Genomic DNA, 27,872 nt, shown 5'->3' on the forward strand with positions numbered 1-27,872 from the left:
TTTTATCAAGACTGAAAAATTTTAAGGTGTTTAGAGAACGAAAGGCAAAATATACAATTTCATTTAAGGCTGACAGTTTATTTTTCAGAAGGGTCACGGCCATGATTTGAGATGAATGGAACTTGCCCATGTATTCACCTAAAACTGTCACCAAGTCCCAGAGAGACAAAGAGTGAGAGTTCCTTACTAAAAGTCACACATTGGACTGGTGATTTCAAGTCAGAAGAGACATCCCAACAATTTCAGTAGCATGTACTACAAGCATCTGGGAAAATTCTCATTGAGTGACAGAAGGTCTGGTATGACCAGGATAACCCATATGAACCGAGTGGGTGAACAATATACATATATCCACGCAACCCAACAAAACAGCCATTAAAAATGTCAACGAACACTTAAATCTCTGAGAGGCTATGTAAACACAGCAAAAATGAAGAAGTTCATAGGAAAAAAAAAAAAAGTTCTGTCTCGTTCCTTTCACATCTTGCTGAAAGTTAACTTAAGAACAAAAATTTGTGGGAATCTGATCATGCTTCTGTGATTGGTTAGCATTCTTTCCCTCCCGAGACTCTGCAAAACACCCAGAAGTCAAACCCCCAAACATGGCATCATTTAAAAGTACAGAATTTCCTCTAAAATGTGCGTTAGTATTCAGCACTGCAGCATGTATATATATATGATGTAGGAGACACACTTGAAATATTTGTCCTCTGCAGTAGACCAAAACAAGATACTGGGACTCAGCAGGTTACAACTGCATAAGAGAGGCAATGTGCACTCTGGGAACATGCACACATATTCAGACTCAAGGAGGACGGTGCAATCATGTGGGCCTGTGCTGACAGGCTGATTTTCAAAACAAAGGTAAACTATTATTAGGTTACACATTTGTGAAGACGCTACACCAGTGGTGGGGAATGCATGGCTAAGACCACAAAATAGACACACCAATATTACAATAAGCCACACAGATCGTGGGAACACACAAATTATACACATATACTGTGTATATTTGTGTGTGTGTATATATTATATTCTCTCAATATTGTATATATAAATATTGCACTTATGCCAACAGATTAAAACAAAGTTCACTTAATTTACATTCTGCCCTATACCTACCTCACAAAGTTCTGAATACAAGCAGGAGATATGTTGCACATTTACATTTAGAGAGATCCCCATGGGTTCCAAAAATATTGTAGTAAAATAAATAAATGACAAAACCTAATTCATTGATTTCAGACTAAACCTGCTGTCTCTGCTCCTGATATAAGACAGCCTAATACACAACATGCTTTGTCAAAAAATCTCATCCTTGAGGTCATATTTCTCCAAGTTCAATAATTATCCCTTAATTACCATTTACTGGCTCTTTACAGGCACTTACATTATCCTCAATTAAATACAGTTGTAAAGCACCCACTGCTACGTAAGATGCAAACATATAATCACTGGTTTATTACTGGAAATCAGACATGCTTATAAATCATCTGCACACATACAAAAATGGCGTGCCATAAAAAGCTAGAAATGGGTTATTGTCAGGGTTTAACATTAAAATGTTTAACATTGACAAGTTTAATTAAAATTAATCAAATTCAAGAAAAATAATTATCAGTATAAGTCCTTGTAACAACAGAAAGACCCTGTTCAGAAACAAAACAAAAACAGCTTAAAGTGAACAACAGGATTCACGGGAATTTACATCGTTGTCCCACCAACATCCATTTCGTCTATGTTCTTCCTAGTGTAAGAACAGTGACAACTCCTAAAAACCCTCCTGGCCCAAACACTTTAAAAAGACTTGAAACAAATTCAGAAATTAGCATGCAAAACTATCATTTGGATCAGTGAGAAAAACTGCAGCAAATAACCTTGGCAAGTTTTTGCAACCCCTCGCTCAAGTTCAAACTGCACTAGGTAAACAATTTTCCCAAACCTACCAATACAAGTTAAACACTGAGCGCATAACAAAGTTTCCTGCCGCTACATTTGTCCAGTGACACTTCTCAAACTGCACTTCAAGAGGGCCCTCAGAAGTCAGCAAGAGTCTAAAGTCGAGCCCACAACTCAAATAGTTCTTGTCAAAAATGAAAACAAAGCTGTGAGCTCAGTTAAAACATTGTCTCACAAAACAAATCAAACTTAGTAAAGTGAAGAACAGCATGGCCATGTAGTGTCTAACTGAAAAAAGATGAAGAATCAGCACATAGCATGCTCCACGTATCTGAGATTAAATACTCCTGCTACCCTTGCTTCCAACTGTTGAATCTTCCAACAAAACACCCAAGGAGAGAGTAGGGGAACCAAAGAGAAGCCAATCAGCGCAGGAAAGCACTACCTAAAGACATCCCACCAACCCAAGAATGTCCCACCTCCCTGCCCTCTCAAGCAAAATAGATAGTAAAAACTTAAATGGGTCAAAATGATGGAAACCCACCTCTTAAATGAGGCTCAAGGACAATGGTACTGCATGCAACTGCAACTTGTGTCATCTTTCTAGTAGCCTTGCAAGCAACTGCATGCACCCCACACATTGCCCGTGAAGTATGAACAAAAAAACGCTATTAAAGAGTCCACCAAGTAACTGGTTATTCAAAAAAAAAAAAAAAAAAAACCTTGGTAGCCTAGTTTCCTTAAGGTTAAGTGCTACATGCGTTAGTGCCTTAAAGGTCATCGCTGCATTCAAACAGCATTCGCACCACCAGCCTCAAACCATCATGTGAGGCAGGCCCACGCGCGGGTCTTTGGAGGTGCTTCAAAGATAGCGGCCAGAGTCATGCCAAGTGCGTAACAGGTGGTCCGACTTACACTAGGAACGAGACGCAAGCCACCGCACAGCCCGTAAACACCCCCCCCCCAACATTTCCAGACGCAAAGGCTTTCAAAGCAAAAGCATGGTATTTAGGAAGAGCTCACTGTGCTGAAAGGATGAAAGAAAAAAAATTGAGTCAAAGTAGAAATCTGTCTCTGCTTAGTGCTCAATGGAAAACTCTTCTCCACTACTCTGCCTACTTTTAGGACACGAGACCCAACAGTGTCCTCTTGTCCCATGTTCAAGACACAACTGAGCACTTGCAGTGACCTTACATGGCTCTTTCTGAGCTCCATCAATAGATGTCCCTGTCATTTGGAACAATCAAAAGATCCCCCTCTGAAGAAATGATATAGTCCCCATGCTACACACGCTAAAAACGGTATTAAGTGGAGGCGCAACTGTGAGGTGATGAGCTGGAGATGGGCCACTTTGGTTATATCATGAAAGGATCCAGTGTTAGTGAAACCCAGTGTGTGGGAAACCGAAGATGTCCAGGTGAGTAAACATCCTCAAATCCAGATGAAGGAGGGGGGAAAAGGTTAAAAAGTGCACTATCCATGGACAGGGTTCTCTTCTCCACAATAGTCAAGTGAGAAAGGGGAATGTGAGGAACCGTGGGAAGGCGAGAAAGGTTAGTAAAATGCTGGTTGGCTGCATTATTAAAATCACAATGTCTACGAAAATTAAAAAAAAAAAAAAAGGTTGACAGAAGTGCCGTCGGAGAGGATTCAGCTGAAACAGCTCAGGCCCAGCTGATCAGTGCAGGTCAGAAAAAAGGGAGGGTGCAGCGAGCATGGGTGCACATGTCCCCTAGCCCTAGAAAGAGCTCCACCCCAAGGCCACGTGTAGCACAACTGGGAGGTGGAGGGCCCCCAAGGTCAACCCTGCGGGGAAGGTCTCGTTCAGTCCAGTGAGGTTGGGGCCAGAGGAAGTGGGTGAGAATAATGCGATGGTGCCGCAGCCCAGGCTCAGGGGAGGGACGGGCTCCTCACAGCTGGTGCACAACGCTGTCGCCTCCGGAGTTGACTGGCACCGAGCCCTCCTGCTGCAGTCTGTGCCACTGGAAGGTGGTGCTCAGGGAGCCCACTTCCTCCTCCTCGTTCTCCTGCTCTTTTGCAAATTCCATGAAGACCTGGGGGGGGGTGTCACAAAGTTGGCAGCAGAAGACTTTGAAACTGGTTCTTGTCTTTCCTTGTTTCTACCAGCCTGACCTCCCACACTTCCAAATTCCTTCGTCATACTACTGCATTCGTGCCGAAGCACATCTCATGGAACGTAATCTTGACTTTTGTAAAGCCTTATGATTGTCTGCCTCTGTGCTGCAGCGTGTACCCCTCCTACCTGCTCTAAGGTGCACTGGGAGAAGTTGTACTCCTCAAAGCCAAACACTTGCTTTGCTGCAAGGAAGGGAGAGAGAGAAGCACTCAAAGATCCTGCTGACAAGCATCCCACCTCATCCACTCCTCTGTCACAATTTGCCTTCACCACATGTTGAGGCAGCTACGGTGTGCCAGGTGACTCACCGCTCTCAAGGTCAGAGAAGGCCTTGGCCAGTGATTTCACGTCCTCCATGGGAATCTTGTAAACCATCAATGTGGCAAAGCTGCATCAGACACAAAACACATATGGCATCAGCTGCCTTCAGTCCATTAAAAAAAAAAAAAAAAAAAGTGGCTGTTTGTATAACTGATCTAAGCATTCATCCCTTTGTCTTATTTAGTTGTGCGACTTAGGGTCGCAGTGCTCCGGAGCTTATCCTGGGAGAAGAGGGCACAAGGCTAGGCAAGGTACACCCCAGGCCACACACCGCTCCATCACGTGGCAATCACACACACTCATTTCACTCACACAGTAACACACACCAGGCAGTCCGGAGTCACAAATTTATCTGAGCCACATTGGACCGTCTGGTTCGAACCCAGGAGTGGAAGGCCAAGCACCACCTGCTGAATTCCACATTAAACTGAACACACCGCTACCTTAGGTTCTGCACTTAAAAATTCTGAGCAGTTGTCTTCAGCCAGCTCAGGCAGCAGCCCACCTCTCCTGGCGAGCTGCATGTGGAAAGATTCTCATGATCTCCTTCTGCAGCAGTGCCTCCTGTTGGTGCCCTGTGAGCTCTTCCCTCAGTTTCACCTCCAAGCTGTATCCGCGGCCGAACTTCCCCTTCAGGTGCTGGATGGAACCGATGCACCTGAGGAGGTCAGATATGGTCAATGTCAGTGCAGACCAGTCACTGGCCCATACTTGCTCACTCCTTTGCCCTTGACCACAATAAGAGACATAAAAACATCCCATAAAAGTATCCATAATCTTGCCATTTGTTTTATTTATTTATTTTTTTTTAAATATCAGATCTGAGTACGAGTCCCTACTCCCATAGTACTCTGCTGGACCAAGGTACTAACCTTCAATTTATACTATAAAAATAATCCAGCTCTTGAAAGGAGTAAATCATTGTAAACAGATTAGTGTACAAACCGAAGATTTTAACTTGCCTTAGAAAAGTGTCAGATCAATAATATACGTTCAGATTAAGTGATATTTTCATATTATATAACACTATTGTCCACGGTGTTCCTGCCCACCCCTCCCTCACCTCAGCTGCCCAGACACCATGATGGCCACACGGTCACAGACTGCCTCCGCCTCCTCCATGTAGTGCGTGGTCAAAACTGCGCCCCGCTGGCGGTTTTTAAAGGCTGCACGGATCGCCCTCCTGTGGACACAAATGGCAGCAGTGAGAAATGTTGAACCCCTTGCACCCACAGAAAAGTCTTTCCCAAATTATTGCAAGTCCCCATGTGTAACATGTGCTTAAAACCACAAAAGCCCAGCCATAATTCATATGGTCCAGAAATGTTTATGCCATTTTTACTACCAAAAGCTCCTCAGGGGGGTAGATCCTAGTTCTCCAGACACAGATGGCTCCCAACATCTAGATATGCAAACTTCTCCTCACCACATACGCTGTTTAGATTTAGGGTCCATCCCAGTTGAAGGCTCATCCAGGAGGACAATCTGAGGGTTTCCAAGCATGCTTAGGGCAAAACACAACTGCCAAAAACACAAATGGCAAGAGCAGATCAAACAAGAGGCAGAAACACGACAAGGCATCAGACAATAAGCATCCACCTAGTCATTCAGTTCCAGCATCTTCTGGCATGCTCCCACAACACCCACCTTCCTCTTGATCCCAGCAGAGAGGTTCTTGGCCTGTTTGTGGAGGTGTTCCCTCAGCTCTAGAGCATTCACCACTCTGGAACAAGAGGTAGAGCTTCAGTGAAAAGTGATGCTCTGAAGAGAGACAAAACATTTCAACTTTTGATGAGATTATCAGTTAATAAGTAGTAAAAAGGACATGCTCAGGCCTTTAGAGCTTTGCGGATGTGATGGAGTGACCAGCGGCAGAGAAAGATGTCCTGCAAGAAGTTCTACCGTTTGATGATGTCAGGTACATCCTCCTTGTGGAGTCCCTTGATGGCAGCATAAGTCTCCAAGTGTTCTTGGAGTGTGATTTTTGGCCACAGCGGGTTCTCCTGCGGACAGTAGCCAATGTGCTCCAGGGGGTTCTCCACCGGGACGTACTCTGTGCTATAATCTCCCATCAGTACCTAAAAAGAAAAAAGCAGCAGCACTGTCAGCACCAGCTGCACCAGGTGGAGGTGTTACACAAACTGATTCACGATTTCTTCAACTTCAACTCTCCAACCAATAACTAAGTCAGAAGTGAGATTCATCTAAAGTTTTTGTGCTACGCTGGTGTTCAGTGTTAGGGACTGACTACACTATACAAATGAATATAAATTACTAGAGCTACATGTAGACAGTCCGCACCTGTCCAGCAGTGGGCTCTGCGTCTCCAGCCACCATATGCATAATGGTGCTCTTCCCAGCTCCATTGGGACCCAAAAGCCCAAGAACCTCACCTGCACAAACACACAGAGTGGTCCATCGTCGGTTGTGAAGACTGAGCCAGGTGACACCGAAAGGCAGGATGGAAAGGGAACTCACCTTTGCGAACGCAGAAGGAGATGTTTTTGGTTGCTACCTTCCTCCACTTGTTGAGCGTGAACCCCTCCTTCCGGGCATTATATTCTTTCCTCAGATCACTGACCACTACCACTGGTTTCTGATGTCACACACACACACACACACACACACACACACAAATCAGATGTTGCACCCTGCTTTTCAACCACAAAAAATAGACATTATTCTCAATTTCTCTGTGCATTGAACTGCCCTTCTCTTACACTGTTGTGTATGAAGATACATAGACACACAAAAGAATGACACTGCACTCATCAGCCAGAACAAGGTTTATGGCAGTGCTCAAGACAGCACATCATCTCCAAGCCAACACAGCAAAACCAGAGGGGGGAGATTCCTAGAGACACCCTGCTGCCTCAAACACTATCTTTGAGGCTTCTCTGCAGTAGGTTTACTAGGTATAAAACTGCCCATGCATTATTTACACCTCCTGGGAGAGATGGCTTAAATGTTGTTCCAATGTCAGCTGATGCTTTGCAGTGTAAAATATTCACATCTCCAAAGAAAACTGCTGTGAGAAAAGAGGGTTTGTGAGCGAATAAAGCATGAAGCAGAACACAGAGAAGGACTACCAGCCTGGGATACACCTCCTACCTCCTCACAGCTCTGGCAGGTCAGGGCTTCCTTCACTCGGGCCCGTTCTACTTGCACATCCTCATCCTCGTTTTCTGGCTCCTCGGGGTTCTTCTGTACCTTGCCCTTAGTCTTGCTGGAGGAGATCCTGGGGGGGAAGTAGGGGGACAAACGAGAACCAAGGCATGAGAACACAGGCTTTATTCTCCGGAGGAGGAACGCTGCATTTGTTTAAAGATTTCTCTATGTAAAGGCACCTGGAGAAGAGCACTACTCCTTTTCACCCATTTCAATGCCTCAGGTGCCCACACACAGAGATGAGGTTCCTAGCCCTCTCTGGGGCCTTACCTGCACAGGCAGTCAGTCTTCATGGTCCTGCCACCATAGCGGATCTCCAGCCAGCGGATCACCAGGAGCAGAACAACGCACTGCACATAGGGCTGATGAGGGGCACAGACACTCAACAACTACATAGGTAAAGACCGACACAATGGCTTTGAAGACACTCCCACCTTACACACCACCAGCAAGTCACTGTACAGAGACAAATCAAACCCAGAGGTACATCCAGCAGAAATAGCCACCTTGCTTCTAAGGCCCCTCCATGAAGCGACAAAGATGTAGTTCTGTTGCTCTAGACACTTTCACCTGAATGACCCTTTTAATAGTTAAAATTTTAAAAGTAATTATCAAAGAAAGCCAAAGTCCATGTCTGGTAAAAAAAAAAAAAAAGAATAGGTAATGAGCGGTCACACACCAGCTTGTGACCATACAGTCCATAGGGAATCCACTGCAAATGCAAAACTCACCGTAAAAACGGCAACGAAGAGATTACTCCACAGGAAGCTGTCGTTTTCATAATTGGAGCTCAAGAAGGTTATCTGACAGGAGGAAGGACACGAATGAACGTACTGATTAGACAAACTGAAAACCTCATTGACACAACGTATCTGAAACTTGCTAAATGTTAACTAAGCTCAGAGAGTGACACTCACCTTGGTGATGCAGCTGAGGCAGCCCATGAGGGGGTACAGGGGGTTGAACAGGCACAGGGCATTGTGCAGGATGCGCACTAACACTGGGATGTCGTTCACGAAGGCCATCTGTACCGCGGAGGCTGACATCACACACGACTATAGGGGCCATATGCCACAACGTTAATCACGGCTCGACGTTTCGCCCGTATATACACATACACATACACATACACACACACACACACACAGGAATTGTCCTTAGGCAATTAGTGTCTAATTCATTGCTGAAACATTTATTACTCGTGCTTCCTAAACTAAGTATTGCATACATGTTGGAGATTTCCAAAGGCAAACCGCTAGTCCACATTTTAAATATGTTGAAGATAAAGAAAGATGCACAGGGCGCAAAATAGAGTCACTAATTTAAACTGAGTGACCTCACAATAGAAACAAATCAAGAGGACTGAAACAGGAAACGGTGTGCGTGCCAGACTGGTGCTCACCATCATGGAGACGACAGAGAAGAAGTCCCGGTTGCTTTGGACTCGGGTGAACATGAAGGAGACCACGTAGGTCAAGAGAACCATCGCTGCCCCATAGCCAATGAGGCAGATGGTCTGAGTGAGGGACAGAAAAGTGTTCTTATCCTCTGAAGACATTTCGAAAAAGCCCATGATGACCTCAGGCCATCCACTGTTTTTATGAAGTGCACAGTGCACCCTTCTCTAGTCCCACCCCATCCCTGGTCAGACCTCTGCAGTTCTTCTCTTCACGTACCATTTCACTCTAGTTCTACCCCACCAAACAAATCCCTCCCCAGCCCACATACAGAAAGAGACTTGGTGCTCACCACAGCAGTGACAGCGCTGGAGTACAGTAGGTGAGAGGAGTGGAAGGCGAACAGCGTGCTGGTCACTGAGACCAGAATGAGGTAGTAGAAGGGAATGTCCACAGCTGCCTGGCCACACCAGTAGGCTGACGGCACCAGGCCCGAGATGCGCAGTGTTGAGCGGCACTTTATCTGAAAGCACCAGGCAGGAGATGGTCTGTTATTGCAGGACAAAGTAGGAGGGTATGTCTCGTCCTGGGCTGCAGGGCCTCTGCCACAATTACCTCTCGGTCACGGGTGTGATCCATGGCAAAGTAGGCCGGCATGCCCGCAGTCAGCATCCCCAGTAGCACTGTCTCAATGTAGACCAGAGCGTAGGACAGAGAATCTGGGATTCGCTGAAAAAGGAAGAGAAGGATATAGAAACTCTGAATTCCCACAGAACAGTAAACACCTACACTTACCAACAGCACTTTTCATCATTTACCTCCCCATTGTGCACGAAACCTGTCCATACACCAGGTGCAGCTCAAACAGATCACAGCGGGGAGGGTGGTTCCCACAATTACAAAGCCAGAAAAAGAGCTTACTCCTACTCACAAAGTCAAAAGGCTTGCTCCATGCATTGATCTGTCCAGTGCCATTCAAGCCATGGAGAAGGGCATTGCTCAGGATATTTACCACCATGGGCAGTGAGTGGACAGTAGTGCTGTTGAATGCCAGGTAGTACTCATACCCCTGCAGGGCAAGGAGCAAAAACTAAAACAAGAGAACTATATCTCCCAGAATCATCCTAGAGTTTTTTCAAACATTTACATTTATTTACAATTTACATCTCAGAAAACAAAAGTACATTACACCAAGAATACCCTTTTCCTCCTCCAAGTGCATTCTAACAGAGCTGCACCTAAACACCATCATTCAGTCTTGACACATAACCACAGCTCAATGATCAAGGACAGGATGGCGCCGCCATCTAGATTTAATCTTTCTAAGGTTTTCACTAACCACCATCCCTGCACTACTTTACTGTCACAGAGTGCTTTGTGTAATCCAACGTGATGGATCGAAGTAGGCAGTAGTGGTCCTGCTAGCAAACAGCAGTATGCTCAGTCAAGTCCTGTTTTGCAGCACAAAGAAAGTCTTAACTAAACTCCGTATCAAGCTACCGCTGACTTTAAACAATCAAAGTAGAACAAATGGGAATAGCCACAGCACAAAATGTAACCGGGCACTTAAACAAGTATGCATGCTTCTTCAAACCTTGCTGGATTCGGTCACATTGATCGCAGCGCTATGGGGGGCAGCTGCCATGTAATCCACGTTCTTCATCAGTTCTACTTTGATGTCCAGAGACTCCAAGTTGTGGATGAAGTCAGAAATGTCAGAGCCTGTTCAGCAAAGACAGAAGTCAAATGAAGGCCAGAAAGGACACCAACACTCAGCTGTCTCACATCACAGGGTATTTTAAGCCCATGCAAAAACATGCACGTACGTGCACACGCACGCACGCACAACCAACATACAAGTTCTTTAAGTTGCTCTATGTCTAAAACTAATTCACTGAGGACCCATCTGTAAACGGACTATTTTGCTACAGGAAGAACTGAAGTATCCCTCTGAGAGTGGCACTTTTAACCTTTTTGTCAAAATAACAGTTCCTGCTCTTGTAGTCTGTTATAAAACTTCTGTATTCTAAACTACATTAGCAAGACCTTGATTGCAAGAAGTGAGGAATTTCTTGCTTTTGGAGACACAAAGTGAACTGATGATAGGTACTGCGATGCGACTCAATGCTACAACCCTGAAACAAGACATGATTCCCCATGTGATTGGAAGCCTGACCACATGTGGCACAGCGGCTGAAACTCCGTTGGCTCACCTGAGGAGTTCTGCACCAGGAGGCTTGTGGTGTACCTCCCGGGGTGCTGATTGCGTCGCAGCAGATAGATGGGCAGGAACTGCCTGTCAGGGGCGCGGATCTGGATGTTTCCTGTGATCAGGGACAGTGCCAGCACAGAGGCCAGGAAAATGCCAAACAGTGCCAAGCTGAAATGATAGAAAGGCAAAAGTAGTAAGACAACAATTAAAATGTCAAAATTACAGTTCTACAACTAGATATGTTGAACTTAATTTTCGAAGGCTAAAACATCAGTTGGTGAGTTCCTGCAGACATATTGACAATGGCAAGATCAGACTCACTTGTAGATGATAGCTTTCTTCTCACGTTGCAGGTTGAGCACGTGCAGCCAGGCAACAGTGCGAAACTGCTGCCTCCACAGGGCGTGGCCCATCACGGCATCCTGCCGGCTTTCGGAGAAAGTCAGCAGCCTCTGGTCGATGTCATCCTGCGAGGATGCGTCACCCTCGTCCTCCACGTGCTCCTGATTGAACACACTGTAGTCTGGAAGGGAGCAGATGGAGTCAGCACTTAGTGGAAAGGAGGCCTCTTTATTCAAGTGTCTGGCTAAGAGCCACTCTAGCTGCCAACACCATGCTGCGATCATGCCCTTCGAATACACACTGTTGGCCGCTATACTTTCCCTTTCATACGACACGTTTGCATTCCACAGCTGAAATCACACCACAAGAGCTGTTCCGCGATCAGTTCCTGCCAAAGCAAACAAACTCAGCAAGCGGTAGTCTTAAGGCCACTACTTGAGATATTCATCTCATTTACCTAGGAAAAAAACAAACATTGCAAACAAACATATATAAATTTGGCAGCAGCGCATAGTGCAGTGAGGACCAGACTTAGTCAAACATCAAGCAAGCTGGTGATGCAAATGAGACTGACTACAAGGAGAAAGCAAACATCTCCACTCCTGTCACCCTAGGAGCCCCCTTGAAATCTAACCTGCTTGATCCACCTCCGCTTCCGCTTCCAAGCGCAGGAAGACGTCCTCCAGGGTCGTCATGGAAACCCCATAGTTGGATATACCCAGGTCAGGCCGGCAGTCCAACTCGGAGAAGAGGCCTGCAAATGAGGATGAAGCCTTTGGGTTTGAGGGTGGCACAAATCATTTACTGCAATGGCCTGGATGAGGGATTTCAGAGAGAACCTTCCTGAGACATCACATGGGCTAATTACATATTATGGGCATCATTTTTAAAAAATATATTATCTACCCAAATCTAGCTATGTTGGAGACATAACCTGCACACTAAAATTAATCATTCATGAACTCAAGATTTGTTCATTTTCAACTGCATTGCAGATTTAACAAAAATATCTTGGAATCTGCAGATAATCCCTTACACACAAGTGCTGTTGCTTAATTTGGTCATTTCAATGTCACTGACATTGATTAAAAAAATGTCCATATTGTATTAATAATCAAATATATCAATCCCTATCGCTATCAGTCGCTGGGTTTAGGCCTCGTCATGAGTCTCAGTTCCCTTTCCCATAGCATGAGTTCTAATTACGGAGAACTCAGTAAAGAGGTTCAAGCACATTCCCAAAGCCCAATCATGTGCAGGGAAAACCAAACCTGGAAATGAGTCAATGCTCTTGAAAGGCAGCGTGTATGTGAGCTCTGCCTCATGTTGTAGTGACAACTGTGCCTCAAGGACATGCTGCTTCACCAGCGAGGTGATGTTGTCGGCCTCACAGCCTTCATTCACAGACATTCTACAGGAAGTGGGGGGGGGGGGAGAAAAAAAAAAAAAAAACAAAACAAACACTGCAATTACCCAGGAAGCAAAACACAGAGAACAAGAACCACAGTATTTAACAAAAAAATTCAGAAGCCAAAACTCAAGACTAATCTACAGACTATCCCAATAGTGCTGATCAACAAAGTATGATTGGTCAAAGAGTAAATAAGATTTATAAAATAAAAAAAAAAAAAAATAAATAAAAAAAAAAAAATCACTTTAGATGGTAGCCAACACCACACTTTGTCTTGAGGTACAGAGAGGAGCCGACACACTTGAGCTGACCTTGGGAGATCACAGCTTTGCGATCTGGACAGAGAAGAGAGGGAGACCTGCTGTCAGCAAGGAGCAGCGAAGTTAGGCTGACTACTGGCCTGGCATGGGGCCTGACTGATCACCAGCTGGGGACTACTAGGGTGGAACCTCTGTTCCATTCACAACACCTCTTAAGTCATTCATTTTCCTCTTGAAAAGTCTAATTTTAAAACATCTGCATGTAGAAGGCAAAAGCTTATAAACAGACACTGTCACATACATTTGAGGGGGTGCCTCTACCAATACCTAGTAGTAACCAATGGAAATTAAAACTTTACAGCACTTATTGTTGATTTCACATTTATGTATTCAGCAGATGCCTTTCTCACAATTTAACACACAATTTAGAGCAGACAAGTGCATCACAACAGAAGAACAGCTTCAAAAACAGTACTACCAAAACAAAAGCTTGTTTGTCTAAAACCACCATGTTGCTGGTTGACATCCCTCAAATACCTGCCTATAGGTGACATTTAAACAGCAACTACATAGATAATCATAGTAGATGGTGCTGGACTCATTTCGAGAAACCGCTCAGAAGTGGGTCTGAGAAGCTTCTTGAATGTTGTGAGGGATTCGTCAGCTCTGAGGTACAGAGGGACCTCATTCCACCACAGCGGGACCAAAAGTGAGCACTCACAGACCCCTTGTGAAATACCCAGTAGTTTCTATGACAGTAGCAAAAGGCAGACAACAGATGAAGAGTAGGAAGTCTGCGACATAAAAGGGTAACAAAACATCACCTGCCAGGATGTCAGCCTCATCCATGTAGTGGGTGCTGAGCACAGTGACTCTTCCCGCCCTACGGGACTTCAACAGTGACCACACCTGGTGACGGGAGCAGGGATCCATGCCTGCAGTGGGCTCGTCCAGAAGCAGGATCTGAAGAGAACCACAAGGAAGATTACAGACAAAGGATATCCAGGAAAGTAACACAAACACACACATACACACAATTACCTTGGGGTCCCCCAGGATGGCAATGCCAACTGACAGTTTCCTCTTTTGGCCTCCACTCAAGTTCTTTGCCTGAGCATCCATGATCTTTTCCAGGTCTAAGTCTTTGAGCACTTTGGTGACCTGACACCAATAACACACAGACACACACAAACCTTTAAACTCTAAATAATGGTTTGAGTCTTGATTGCTTATGCTAGATATCAGCTGGATTAACATGACACTAACTGACCAGAGCCTGAAGTAGTTCTATGCATCAAATATTTACCATTCTGCTCTAACACAGGTCACAGGCTTGTTTAGTTCAAGTTGCACAACATTACACAACTTTTGTAGCCCCTGCTGTTATCAAGAGCGACTTAACACAGGTTGCAGGTTACACTTTCATTCACTCTAACTGCTGAATAATTCACCAAAGCAAGTCAGGTTCACTCAGGTTCTGAGCAGCTGGTTCTCCTGCGCTGTACCAACTATATGACCACAAATGCTATCACCACTTCTAGTTCATTAGGAACTCAGCAAACCTCGCCGTCAATGTTGGCCTGTGGGATGCCTTTGATGGCAGCGAAGATGCGAAGGTGTTCCTCCACAGTGAGGACGTCAAACATGATGTTGAACTGTGGGCAGATGCCCACCAGCTGTCGCATCTCCACTCCCTCGGCGATTTCCGACACTGTCGAGCCGTAGATGGTGGCCGAGCCTGATGTTGAACCAATAATAATTCTGCATTGAACGTCTATGCCAACTATCAGTGTGTTCCAAAACCACAACTAATACCTAGAAGCATGTTAATGTGCAGTTTTATTCCTTTAAGAAACAACCAATACACCATAACTGTGGTGCATGTTGACCTTGTCATCGCTGACAGAATAATTAAAAAAAAAAAAAAAAAAAAAAAAAAATGCACATTTTTTTTTTTTTTTTTGTTTTTTTTTTTTTAAAAGTTAAGCTTGGTGTCCTGCTGTGCTTTGGATTTTATTCTCCAACACAAGGTCTAGAAGCCAGAACAACATTTCCTCCTCATATAAGCCTCTCAAGGGGTTAGAGAGTCAGGAGTAGATTTTATATTTTTTAATTACTAAAAAGAGCACAAAATAAATAAATGACGAATAAAGACGTCAGGAGATGTGGTAGAAAAACATGGAACATATTTCTAGCCTTCAATGCAGTGAGTCAGGAATTATTTATTGTGTTAAAGTGGGACTGATTGATTGAAACAGCAGGTGTCCATGTGCACTGAAGACTCTTCTCACCATCAGTGGGGGGGCAGATACCACACAGGATGTTCAAAAGCGTGGACTTCCCCGCTCCGCTGTGGCCCAGCAGGGCTGTGATTTGGCCTTCGTAGATGTCGAACGTGAAACCTTTGACACATGAATCGACAACAAAATTAGAAACATTCTCCCCAGCTGTTCTCCACCTCAAAGTGGGGGAAAAAACAGATTCAAAACCGAAAAAAACGAAGTCACGTTTTCCAGTAGAAAAGGCCTATTGTTTCTAATAGAATAAGAACATTTAAACTTTGCCTCCATTATGTCAATTCCATTGGCATTGTTAACAACAAGAGTACACACCTTCCAAAAACCATGCTTTCTTTACTCATAATTTATAGCACCAATACATTTTTTGGAAATGGTTCAAGTGGGATATCAGCACCATTTTATCGCTGCCACAAAATAAAAATTACGAAGTAGGTTCAATTTGTAATAAACCTGTCAAGTTACATTAAATTTTTTACTTTTCCTCTCCAAACAGACTGGTAAAAGTTAGCACAGCAGCACATCCATTACACTGACAATGGCTACGCTTCATCAGTGGACAGGCAAGAGGAGCGGTGCACTACCTCTCAGAGCTTCTACGATGCTGTCCTTCTCTTTATAAACCTTCCTGATGTTGCTTATCCTGGTTGGGACAAGATGGAAAAACACAGTGAATCTCAGATACAGATATACAAGAACGAGTTTGGTCACATAATCCTCGAGTGACTTTCAGTGCACCAACTGCTTTGAGCCAACATGACATGCAGCAGAATCCTGCATGAAGATCCTCCCTGAGATGAAGACGGAACACAGATGACAAGTGCATGTACAGTTCACCTGCTGCATCACTCAGCTGAGAGCTCCTGGCAGGCAACTCACAGAGTCTTATGTTACATGTTATATCACAGCCTTACGTTCCTGTCAGGGTCAGGTCTTTTTACTGAATGAGCAAATCATCCCAGATATATGTCCAACCCCAAAATAGTTTAAGGCAGCAACAAAAAATATGATGCTTGGTATGAATCAGGCAGTGCTCCTGAAGGACTAGGAATCTTCAGCAAGAACAAGTTGAGAGCCTTCCATTTTACTACAATTTGGTAATTTATTTTGCACCCGTTAACACTTCCATACATTCCCATCATTCCTTGCAATAAGACCAATGTCATACAGTTTGACAGTTACCAAAGCATCTCCAACCAAGAAATTGTAAAGTTCATATTTTTGCATGCAGAGCCAGTTTTTTTTTTTTTTTTTAACCACACCACCACCCACTGAACCCTGGGAGATATGTAACCCGTTTCCTTTTGTTCAGTGAACAAAACATGGGAGAGAAAAAAAAAAAAAAACCTGGAATGAGCAGAGATGACTGGACCATACCTGATAGCCTCCTTCCCCCTGAACTCTGGTGAAATGGGCTCCACTGACTCATCAAGGGTGGGCTTGCCGTTCATCTCGAACTCAAAGACTGAGCTCACCTCCACGTACTGCTTCCTGTCTTTTGACCAGTAAGATGGCTTTAGAAAGTAGAGGAAGGACCGGCGCATTCCAAACTCTCCTGCAAGACCAAGAGAAAATGGGACATCGGAAGTGCTAACAGGCTGGCAAGAAAGGAATGTGGTACCAACTATTCAAAAATGACCAGTTAAGATGAGCAGTCTTCAGTCACACCTGGCAGCACCTGGTCCAGGTAAATGGCGAGCAGCAGGTATAGTATGCAATCTAGTACCAGCATCAAAAGTGGCACGTAGACGGCGTGGGGTCCACTGGTCAGGGTGGAGAAGACTGCTCCATCTCCTTGGGCCTCCAGGTAAACGACCTGTCCAGAGCATATCAGAAAATGAAGAAGCAGCACGCACTTGTACATCAGTAAGTCCTACAATGAGTTTCCACAGGCACCATGTTTACACATCATGGTTACAGTGTCACATCTCCAGCAATGTCATGCTTATCACCAGGAACCTTGTGCAGTTCTTGTAAACTTTAAACTACCGAAACTATTTTCAATGACAATGAGCAAATGCTGCCTTGCCAGATGGGTAATACCTCTGAACCACACAGCTGCCAGACATCTCACTTTTAAACATCAAGCTGTTTAAACTACTGAGGTGCTAAAATCGCCAGCTGTATAAGCCACTACTGTTGAGACAATGCGTGGTCCAGCTCTACTATGTGCGTTTCCTGAGAAAGCGTGTGCACTGTGTGCTCTGGGGTGATGGAGTTGACACCAGCATTACCTGAGCGATGCCAATGGAAAAGGCGCTAGGGGAAAGGAGACACAGGGCCCACACCAGGGCCTGGGGGAAGTCCTTCATCAGAACTGTGAAGAGTGACAGGCAGCCAAACACCACTGTGAGCATGGAGCCGACTGTGCTGGCAAACTTGGGCTTTTTAAACAAGGGGGTCAGCATGAAGGAGAAGAAGATCTATGAAGAGGGAGGGAATGTGTGTTAGTGGGTGTACACTTTGGGGCCCAAATCTCAGTTAACTTCATTCTAGTCTTCCTGAGTCACACAGCTCCCCAAACCGGAAACAGCTTGTCAACAACCACCTGCCCCAAGGACCAGTTTACACAGAGCCATGACTTCCATGGAAACAAGACGAGTCAAACGCAAGTTTGAGATAAATAAACTGAAACATCTGCAGAAACACTCACAGAGGAGATTCCGTAGAGGAAGATGAGTAGGAAGATGACCAGAAAATCACTGTTGGGGAAAAGGGCAGTGCAGGTGGCAATGATGGCCATCAGGACAGACATGGTGGTTACCAAGGCAGCATATAGCAGCCCCCAGGAAAGCCTGCACACAAAACATACGTACATCACACATTATATCCCAGTATTTTAGACCAAAAGAGCCTGGGAACAACAGGCATCAGTACCTTGCATTCTAAAGTTTCTACACACATTTTTATTATTGTTGCTCATGCTGTAACTGATACTTTTCTCCAAAGTGACTTACAATGTTAAGCCTGTTTACTAAACCATTTACAATGATTTACCCATTTATACAGCTAGACATTTTTTTTCTGTATCAAATTAAGGTAAGTACAAGGGTAATAGAGTAGAAATGGCAGTCTGAAACCAGGGCCACTGCTTAAGTTTATGTGACGAATTGGTCAATAAACAGCACTGAACTTAACGAAAATTAAAATAATAATAGCAGTACTTTGTGGAGAACAGGTCTTCTATCAGTAATTTTAAATCATTCTAATTGTGATGTATGCTGAAACAAAAATATATTGTAAAAAAATTACTATTTTTGTATAGTTATGGCTGTGACTTATTGAATCTAACCAGAAAACAGAGGGATATGTTACAATTTTACTGATTTTGTAGATAATAAAAAGATTGAAAGAGGTCAGATCCTGACAAAAATTAAACTCGTTGCAATGTTTTATTTTCAGAAATTTTAAATTAGCTATAATTTTAATACTTTTTGAAGTTAAAACTTAACATTCAATCTTACATCATGTTTATTTACAATACCTTTATCTACATTTTTTTTTTTTTTTTTTTTTTACACAGAACCTAAGCAAAAAAAAAAAAGGGGTGTCTATGACTAATCTTTAACTGATTGTGGCAAAAGTGACTATAAAGCTACAAAAAATAGGAGTTAGACTTCATCTCCCAGTTGCTCAGAAACTAATGTATTCAAAATGAAATGTCCACCCATCCACTTTCAATAACCATTTGTCCTGAGCAGGGTCACAGTGAACCAGTCTATCCTGGCAGGAAAGGGCATAAGGATGAAGGGTAACACCCTGGATGGGATGCCATTCCATCACAGTGTGGACAAACACACGCACACACACTTAGTGTCATATTAAAACTCTACAGACAACTTAGCATTACCAATCCACCTGAACAGGCATGTCTTTGGATCGTGGGAAGAAACCAGAGTACCTGGACGAAACCTTACAGACACGGGAAAAACATGCCAACTCCACACAAATTAAATGGAGATCAAGCCCACATTCTCTCCCACCACCCAGGTGCTGTAAGGTAGCAGCACTACTCGCTGCCCTACTCTGCCACAAAATTAAATGTGAAATCTGAGTAAAAATAAAACCTTCCACCACGATTTTGTAACTACAGGGAGTGACTGGAAACATGGCTGTTAGTCACTTTCAAACTGTCCTCAGATTTGAACCTGTCACCTTATTTCACATGACTAGATTCTCTCCTGCCACTCACCAGAAGGCAGAGTCATACAGTCCCATCATGGTCATAGCGTCTTTCAGACGTCGCTCCTTCTCAGCTGCCACGTTGACAATGAGGAAGGAGACAAAAGGTGTGAAAGCCAGCACCAAGTAGATGGAGATGAGGGCGTGTGGAAAGGTCTGCACCTCCACAGCACTGGGCTGGCCCATCATAACCACATGCAGGTCACGCATCTCCCGCCGCACTGAGCGTTTTGTCTGCATCTGCAGCCAGGAAGAGACAACAGTTATTTAAAATTTACATTTACATTGCTGTTGTTAGGTGCCGTCGGCTCATGGCCACTCTATGGATAGTTGTCCTGAAAAGCATCCCGTCTTCCACCAGCCAACTAAGTTACTACCCATAGAGTTTTCACTGCAGGATACAGAAGCAGATTGCCAGGCCTCTCTTCTGTGCAGTTAATGTTGGTGTTGTTGCTGTTGTGACTAAAATGTGATCCTCTGCCATCAACACCAACTCATACTGCTGCTGCACAGTATGAGGTTCACTGCTCTTTCACTGTTAACCATCGGTCTTCTGAGCAAGGTTGAAGGAGTGTTACTCCAGTCAGCATAGCCCTTTGAGTCACAGCCCTGCACAAGCCCGACTGCCACAACATGGCGATGGCTATCGATCGGGATTTACGTTGTACGTTTACAAAATAGCTGTAAACTCGACATGCTCTGCTTTATTCAGTCCAAATGACTCAACAGCAATGCAAGATAATGATCTGATGAAGGCAGACATCTTTCTAGACTGAAGATCTGCAAACGTTCCTCCATTATCTGATTATGTATTAGAGGGTTTTAAAAAAATAAAAAATACAGTGGTCACTTCTGGTGACCTCTGACCTGTATAATAGCTGCGTCAATGAGTGCCTGGAGGCGAACAAAGCCAGAGTACCAGTAGTTTGCTGCCCTGCAGTTCATAGTGTTTGAAAGGCAGCTGCCTGTGGAGACAAGAACAGGGTTCAGAAAGGAGAAAGATGAACAGAAGACACTGGCACCACCCCAAGCTCTTGCTTCTCTTTCCCATTTGTCCTGGGCACCTGGCTACAAAAAGACACTCTCTTTTCACAAAATCCCTCAGCAACATCAAAATGATACCCAAAAATTCTATAAGATGACATCAGCCTTGTTTCAAGCCAGCTATCCAACTAAGGTCAGTTTTTCAAGCCATACAGTACAAGTTAACGAGCAACTCCCGTATTCTCACAGCCGTACAATATATGCTTGTGCACTGCATCTTGGGTTATGTTAAACACATTGTCAAAAGGGCTGTAAACAATGTCTCCTCTAACTTTTCATTTCTACAGAGAGTACATTAAATGAGACTAACTACTAACTGAATAACGTGAGTTCTCTTTACCCGACAGTCCTCTTTATCCAATCTGGCAGCCTTACTATATAATACATTATAATAAATAAAATAAAATAAAAAAAAAAAAAAAGTTTTCAGACGGACAGAGGCAACATTCCGAGTGCAGCCGAAAGCACTCGACAACATACAAGGCAGCACTAGGCAGTGCGAGCACCAAAAGCAGCACTTCAGTCCTCCTCGCAAACATTGCTGCCTTTGATACTTTAGTAGTGTCTGCTCATGTTTACAATTTAATTGTTGTAGAGACAACTATGGCTCCTCCTTTTAAATGACAGATGGCAAACACCACTGGAAAGCAACAGACAAGCTTGTTGATTTGGAATACGGCATAGTAACAACACTGTGCAGTACAGTTCAGTAACATACACGGTGACTGACCACACGTTACATGGCACCAATAGTACTCTAAGCAGTTGGGCACCTTATCCAGTGGATATTATCTGGAACAAGTGGTCATTGGATAAAGAGGACCCACATGTTTAAAAGGGTCACCAATGCAATGTCTGAGAAGGTAAATAGTGGATAATGAAATGACAAGGAACTGAAGACAAACTCATTTACAGAGATTCCATGTCTCTGTGCAGAAATGACAGGACATTGTTTAACTTTGCGGAAGTGGTTACCGACAGACTCCGTGTAATCGCTGGGGAGGGGCAGCTCATTGTGGGGAAAGCGGAGTCGGTAGGACATGTTGTCCAGGAAGACGACACCTGCGAAACTGGGCATATCATGCAAGCTGGCATTCTCCATTTCCTCCTCACTGGAGAACACCTCCAACGCATCCAGTTCTGCAACAATAAAGAAGAAATTAATTAAAATTTTGGGGCAGTGTGCTGGCGAAGCAAATAGAGCCTGGGCTGTGCGATAGGATGTGGGTTTGATCCCCGCTCAGCCTCTGTGCAGTTTGCATGCTCTCCCTGTGTTTACATGGGTTCCTTCCAGGTGTTTGTGCTTCCACTTACAGTCATGTTTCAAGTGAACTAATGACTCCACATTGCTCATAGTGTGAAGGTATGTATTTGATTGTAGGGAGTTCAACACTATGTATCCAGCATTACAAGTCACCTTGGATAAAGGTGTCAGCTAAATATTTCATCATCAACACTGGACCTTGTTTTGGAGAAAAGTGTCTCCCAACTGGATAAATGCAATGGTAAATGTAAAAACATTCAGTTCATGACTATAAATAATGTCTGCCTTAAGTACTGAGCAAGGGTTCTACTCCAGGGTCCTCTCAGCAGAAAATATTGTTAGCTCAGGTCCTGAAAGGAACCTACAGTTGAACCCTTCAGATTTTGATACTATTTGACCTCTCCAATGAATTAGAAGGTGCTGGAAGGTACATAGTCGTTGGGACTCACGCAGATCACGGGCCACATCTTCCATAATTTGGCTGGTGATGTTATTGATGGGGGTGTATCCCAGACTCCTGAAGTGGGGGTAAACATCCCTCTCCAGCTCCATGGTACTGATGCCCCCATAGTAGACGTGGGGGTTCAGGGTGCTGATGGCGATTAGGAGTCCCAGGAGCAGAAGGGGTAAGATCAACTCCTATGGGATTAAACACAGACACTGTCAAACTCACACACACATACACCTATCCATGTACATGTATGCATACATACAAAAATGCAAGCGCAAGCTCCATTATGACTTCCGGATAACAGAATAAGACACATTAAGTCTCGTTGTGCTCTAAAATTAGCCGTGGAACTAATTCATAACAGTAGCCTCTTCACTTCTCCGTTGCAGGTTTTTAACCTCTTTCTAAAGGCCCTGGTCACATTTCACCCTCACTGCAGACATCATGCTACTGCTGCTGTCTGACCATCCACTATTCTTCACGTTTGCCGCAGACGCCGTGCTGTTTGACTGCTATCAACCAACCAACCCATTTTCTGCTCTCTCTATGCCGATATACTCTTCACAGATCGCTGCTTCCGCACCATTTTCTCTCGCCCTCACATATTGTACTAAAAGCCACATCCATTCCCTTTGGCACATTTTCAACCTCTTTCGACATGATTCTGGTCAAACTTCTCTAGAAAACACATCAAATCTGACAAACCTTTAACAATCAATTATCTCCCACCCACCCCACCCATCCTTCTGTTCAAGTAACAGGAGAAACCCCTTAACATGCTGCTCCACAGCCTATACATTTGCTCCCGGAGCAGCCTTTCATTAAGACCCTGTTTCTGAGGAGCGGCAGCAGTGCCAACCTCCCACACTGCCAGGAAGCTGGGCATCACCACTGGCAACAAACAAGCCTTTTCCAACCATACAGTGAGTGGATAGTGCGGCATCAGCCTTTCCTCACAATCCAGACCCGCTTCTTGAGTGGAGCACCTCAAGTCCTTCTGCTCCGCTCCTGCTTCAGCTAGAGTGATCTTGCTGAACAGAACATAACAGGGCTGGTGGCTGGACAGGTTGCTGCCTTATAGCTACCAGCCCATAGCCATGCCAACACTCACAATATGCTGCACGTTGTCGTGTGCCATTTCTTTAGAAAAAGCATCTATGACACACTGATTCACTTATAACAGTCTGATGTGTTGCCAGAGAATAATTTTAGGATACAACCAGCACTCCTGCACTACAGGGATATTATCTGGGGACAGAAAGTGTTATAGGGGCTGAAGCTGTCACCTTGCAATCAAAGGTTTGAATCTGACCTCCTGCTGTAGCACCCGTAACCTGGGTACTTAGCCTCCGCAAATCTGTGTTAATGGATAAATTCCATTAAATGCTACGTGTGCCATTTCTGCCATGTCTCTTGATTCTTTGTTCCACACTCTGGGACACTGTGTGACAAGAGAGTGGTAGAAAAATAAATTGAACTGAACCAAATGAAATTATTCTAAATACTGTAGTATACAAGTCACCTTGATGAAAAGCATCAGCTAAGTAGTAAAACAATAATCTTAACTTTGATGCTGATGCCATAATGGCCAACAGCATCACTCAGGATAAGATATTCAAATATGCTGATAAAATGTAAACGTAGTGAGAGATGTTACTTTTGCCTTCTCTTCTGCTCTCGGCTGAGAATAAAGCACATACAAAATGACACTTTAAAAGAGGAGGATTAATGCGCTCGAGTGCGTCATGCACTTAGTCTTGCACCCTCTAATCACTGTAACGTGCTGCAGACCGAGACACCCCTACAATTAACATTGATTGTTCTGGCAGGATTAAAAGTCGAATGTTTCATTTTGACATCTCTTATGGTGCAGATATTACTCATGAGACCATCAACCTCTTCTGTGACAGGTTAATTCCAGGAAGCACTCAAAACATACCCTGGGGAAAAGAAGATAAAAATGGGGGGACCTGTTAAAAATGCATTAGAGCGATTTCAGTTAAAATGAAAGATGCATGACCCTGTACAGGAAAAAAGGCAAACTTTACAGATCTTTTCAGAAAGAAAAGAACAGTAAAGGGAAACACGACAAGTCCTGCCTTTGCAACCTTTCAGAGCAATGTGCCTTAGTGAATGGAGGAAGCTGCTGCGGGAGCAGAACAGTTCTGAGGATCTGAGATCCATAGTCGTGGCTCTAGCGACACCAAAATGTACTCCAAAGGTGCTCACTGTGGGCTTAATCTAAAGTGACACTACAACACTGACCATAAACAAATCCACTACTCCCAGTAACATTAGTGCACAAATAAAACACTGGGAGCATGCTGGCTTTTTTCTGGCTTGTAGAGAGACGAGGCGCTGCACTAGCACTGCATTCAGCTACATCACTAGTGTATAATGTGTAAACACACTGTATTTGGCTCTGAGATGTACATTGCTTTGGAGGAAAGCACCTGCTAAATGAATAAATGTAAGCACATTAAGTAGTTTATGGCACAGTAGCCTGAATTTAACCGTGATCTCCCACGGTTTTAATAATTTTAATCTCATATTTTAAGGGCACAGGCCCCTCTATAATGTCAAGAACACCTTTAAACTTTATATCTGGTTTACATCTATTTTGCTTAAATTGAAGAACCCTTCTCAAAAGTGCACAAAAAAATGAACATGTGCTAATAAATAACCATGTTACACTTCATATTGTTTCCTGGGGTATAGTTTTGGAAGTGTACACTGGACATAATTCAAAGGAAACAAGTTTAAAGCAGACATGCAGCACCACAATTATTTTCCAATGCTTTCAGGCATGAGTTGTAAAGGAAATTCAATATTCCAATTTGCTTCCAAATTTCTGATATTGCGATTGCTCTGCAGCTATTTGGCAGCTGCTACCACTTCTTAGCATCAACTTGTCATACCGGTTTTAACCATTTTAAGTTGTGCATGCTGCGAACAGCTGGTTTTGGTAAGTTGCTCCCATGATTATGTGGTCCAGGGCAGATTATGGTGTCACCTTCTTTAATAAATTTCAAACCCCCGGAGTGACTGACAGGCTGGAAACACTGAGCAACAGTCATGGATTACACTTGCACCAACTCAGGGTCTTAGCAGTGCAGAGTCTATCCCAGAAGCATAGGGCATGAGACAGGGTACACCTTGGGCAAAACACCAGCCCATCACAATCACACACACACACACACACACACACACACACACACACACACACACAACAAGCAATTTAGAGTTACCAATACACATGTGCTTGGAAAGGAAACCCTGCTACTGTATTTTCTGTTTTAAACATTTAATCTTAATTACACACAAGCACTATGTACAGAGGTATAATTTGCTTATACTGTAAGCTCAAACAACCTTTCTTTGAATAAGTTAGTCTGTCATCTGCCTTTTTTACTTAAATGCTTAACTCACAACTGAAGTGGAGAACATGATTAAAAATAATCTACCAGCATAAAGATATTTTACGTTTTTTTTTTTTTTAAAATCAATCACATATACATTGAGACGCAAGGAAAGATGTGGAAAAGACCCTCAAACGAGGTGACGTATCGATGAGAAGTGTTCGAGAAATGTTATTTTCAGTAACACTATATGGATATGAAAGGTGCAAGCATAAGATTTACAGGAAAGACATGGTTTCCTCTGAACTGTAATGCTGGAGGAGATTTAAGCACATCACAGACTGGCTGGAATAGATGGATTTTGAAATAAAACCAGAACTCTCACTGGAAGCACAAATGACGACACTGATGTTGTCACACTCTGGAAATGCCCTGAGCCTGGATTCTCTAAAAAGACACCGAGTTTGGAAAACAGAGGAAGAAGAATAAGAGGATGACCATGAGCTGGATGGATGGATGGATGGACTAATCACACTAACAACGGACGCATCCCTTTCAACGCTAAGGACGTGAGTGGAGGACAGAACGTGCCGGATGAGCCGATGGCCATTAATCATGACAATAATAAACAAAGAGCGAGCGGTAGGTTGGCACTGCAACCCACCTGCAAACTCTGCTGTTTGGTCCTCCATTTAATCAGCAGGTTCTTGTACAGCAAACTCTTGGTCTGATGCCAGAGGCTGGCATCTCTCCTGTTTACGGACTGCATGGTATCCGCATCCTTCACCAGGTGGCCGTGCAGAGGTTTGACCATCAGCCCAACGACCGATCGCCTGCGTCGGCTGGGGTTAAGTCAGGTCAGGAGGCAGCTGACGTTCCACACCTGGCTGGTACGAAAGAAAGGTGAGAAGACTGTAGCGGTCTGTCTGTGTACCTCTCACAGTTTTACCCTTTACACAGCTGACACACTAATGTGTGCTGTTACTTTGTTTCTTTAATTAATTAAAAAAAAAAAAAAAAAAAAAACTAAAAAAGAGGCAGAAATGCATAGGCCTTTCTACAGAAGGGTGTGAGACAGACACACACACACACACACACGTCACGTGTATCCTCAGTGTAACCTAAGCCCCCCCCTACCCTCTTCCTACAATATTAATGAATTACCAGTCGTTATATTTGGTGTCAACTTTTGTTTTACCCTTTTTTTTTTTCCTCAGAAGTCCTGAGGCACCGACAACAAATCATGTAAAACAGTGAATGTCACAACCCGTCACTCACTGCTGCATGTCGCATGACAGCCGAGGAAATTAAAATATATAATACTAATTATAATAAAAAGCATGTCGCCGTTTCAATCCGCAGTTTTCTCAAATAATAACCGTCTGACTAAAAACTTACAGTTTTCCCGCTTGTGCCTCGCGCTGCTCGCAGCTCACGGGACCTCCGAGTCCTCCTCGCACGCGCAGTCTCAGTCAGTCTGTCGATCTACCGACTGTTATTATCGCTATAATATTCTGCGCACGACGCCGCACTGCTCCCTTCTTACTGCTCCCCAGCAGTGTGCGGGAGGTTACGAGGAGCGCACGTGCGCGTCTTGAGTGCTGCGAGTGTGTGTTTTGGGTGAAAAAGCGAGCGCTAAGCTAAAGCTCCGGGCTCGTCCAAGCGTCATGGTAACACAGCTCGGATCGTTAGCATCGCGGCTAACGCGCTCCCTCCCCGCACTCGCCACGAAGAGCTGCCACGACCGCCTGAGCACGCCGGAGGGGGGGGGGAACGACTTTCTACAGTTCTAATTACACAAATAATGACGTTATAAAACCGTTATAAATTCCTCGTTCAAAAAGTAACACTCGAATCACGGAAAGTGTCGCTCGCATTCGCCGTCTGCTGTTATTCTCCTGAGGCTTTTTTTTTTTTTTTTTTTTTTCCCTTAATTCACTCCGCTCTACTTCCGCCTTCGCAAGCTGGCACCGGAGACGGGCCTGCCTTGCGAACCAATAAAAAGTCCGCGTAGGTGGGCCGGAGGCCTGTATGGTCAACCAATCACGAGTCGCCGAACGTTTTGCGCCGCGCTCATTGGTCGGACGCGCTGTATGTGGTAGGAGTTCGCAAAGGGCACGCCGGAGAA

At 44.2% G+C, this 27,872-nt stretch overlaps 1 protein-coding gene across 3 annotated transcripts; it reads right to left on the reverse strand.

Annotated features, from left to right (window-relative positions):
• Positions 1-27,654, reverse strand: abca5 (ATP-binding cassette, sub-family A (ABC1), member 5). Of its 3 annotated transcripts, none has more exons than XM_018745470.2 (39): positions 27,143-27,654; positions 26,409-26,627; positions 22,384-22,573; positions 21,646-21,810; positions 20,494-20,591; positions 19,637-19,866; positions 18,098-18,239; positions 17,679-17,867; positions 17,113-17,260; positions 16,822-16,999; positions 16,029-16,087; positions 15,439-15,549; positions 14,710-14,885; positions 14,189-14,308; positions 13,972-14,110; positions 13,132-13,222; positions 12,748-12,887; positions 12,111-12,230; positions 11,456-11,657; positions 11,136-11,302; positions 10,517-10,644; positions 9,854-9,991; positions 9,538-9,651; positions 9,275-9,445; positions 8,928-9,041; positions 8,443-8,580; positions 8,257-8,328; positions 7,796-7,887; positions 7,469-7,595; positions 6,836-6,953; positions 6,659-6,750; positions 6,260-6,435; positions 6,005-6,080; positions 5,784-5,878; positions 5,421-5,540; positions 4,863-5,015; positions 4,345-4,424; positions 4,163-4,218; positions 1-3,953 (listed from the first exon to the last, which is right to left on the reverse strand). In XM_018745470.2, exons 2-39 carry the CDS (start codon positions 26,556-26,558, stop codon positions 3,810-3,812), a joined length of 5,019 nt encoding a protein of 1,672 aa, XP_018600986.2. In that variant the 5' UTR covers positions 26,559-26,627; positions 27,143-27,654; the 3' UTR covers positions 1-3,809. The 3 variants fall into 3 exon arrangements, with proteins under 3 accessions (XP_018600986.2, XP_018600987.2, XP_018600985.2); XM_018745471.2 differs by having other exon boundaries at positions 16,822-16,939; positions 26,409-26,631; XM_018745469.2 differs by having other exon boundaries at positions 26,409-26,631.
• Between the last annotated feature and the right edge of the window lie 218 nt (positions 27,655-27,872).

This window comes from Scleropages formosus, chromosome 1 (assembly GCF_900964775.1).
Source record: "Scleropages formosus chromosome 1, fSclFor1.1, whole genome shotgun sequence".
Classification (NCBI taxonomy): Eukaryota; Metazoa; Chordata; class Actinopteri; order Osteoglossiformes; family Osteoglossidae; genus Scleropages; species Scleropages formosus.

Bases quoted from the DNA above. Each gene is read 5' to 3' on its own strand.
- abca5 (XM_018745470.2), bottom strand. From the start codon at position 26,558: ATGGTCAAACCTCTGCACGGCCACCTGGTGAAGGATGCGGATACCATG. The intron at 6,751-6,835 runs GTGAGTTCCCTT...GTGTTTGTGCAG, and splicing joins CTCCTTCTGCGTTCGCAAAG to GTGAGGTTCTTGGGCTTTTG. The intron at 4,425-4,862 runs GTGGGCTGCTGC...TGTCTGATGCAG, and splicing joins CATGCAGCTCGCCAGGAGAG to CTTTGCCACATTGATGGTTT.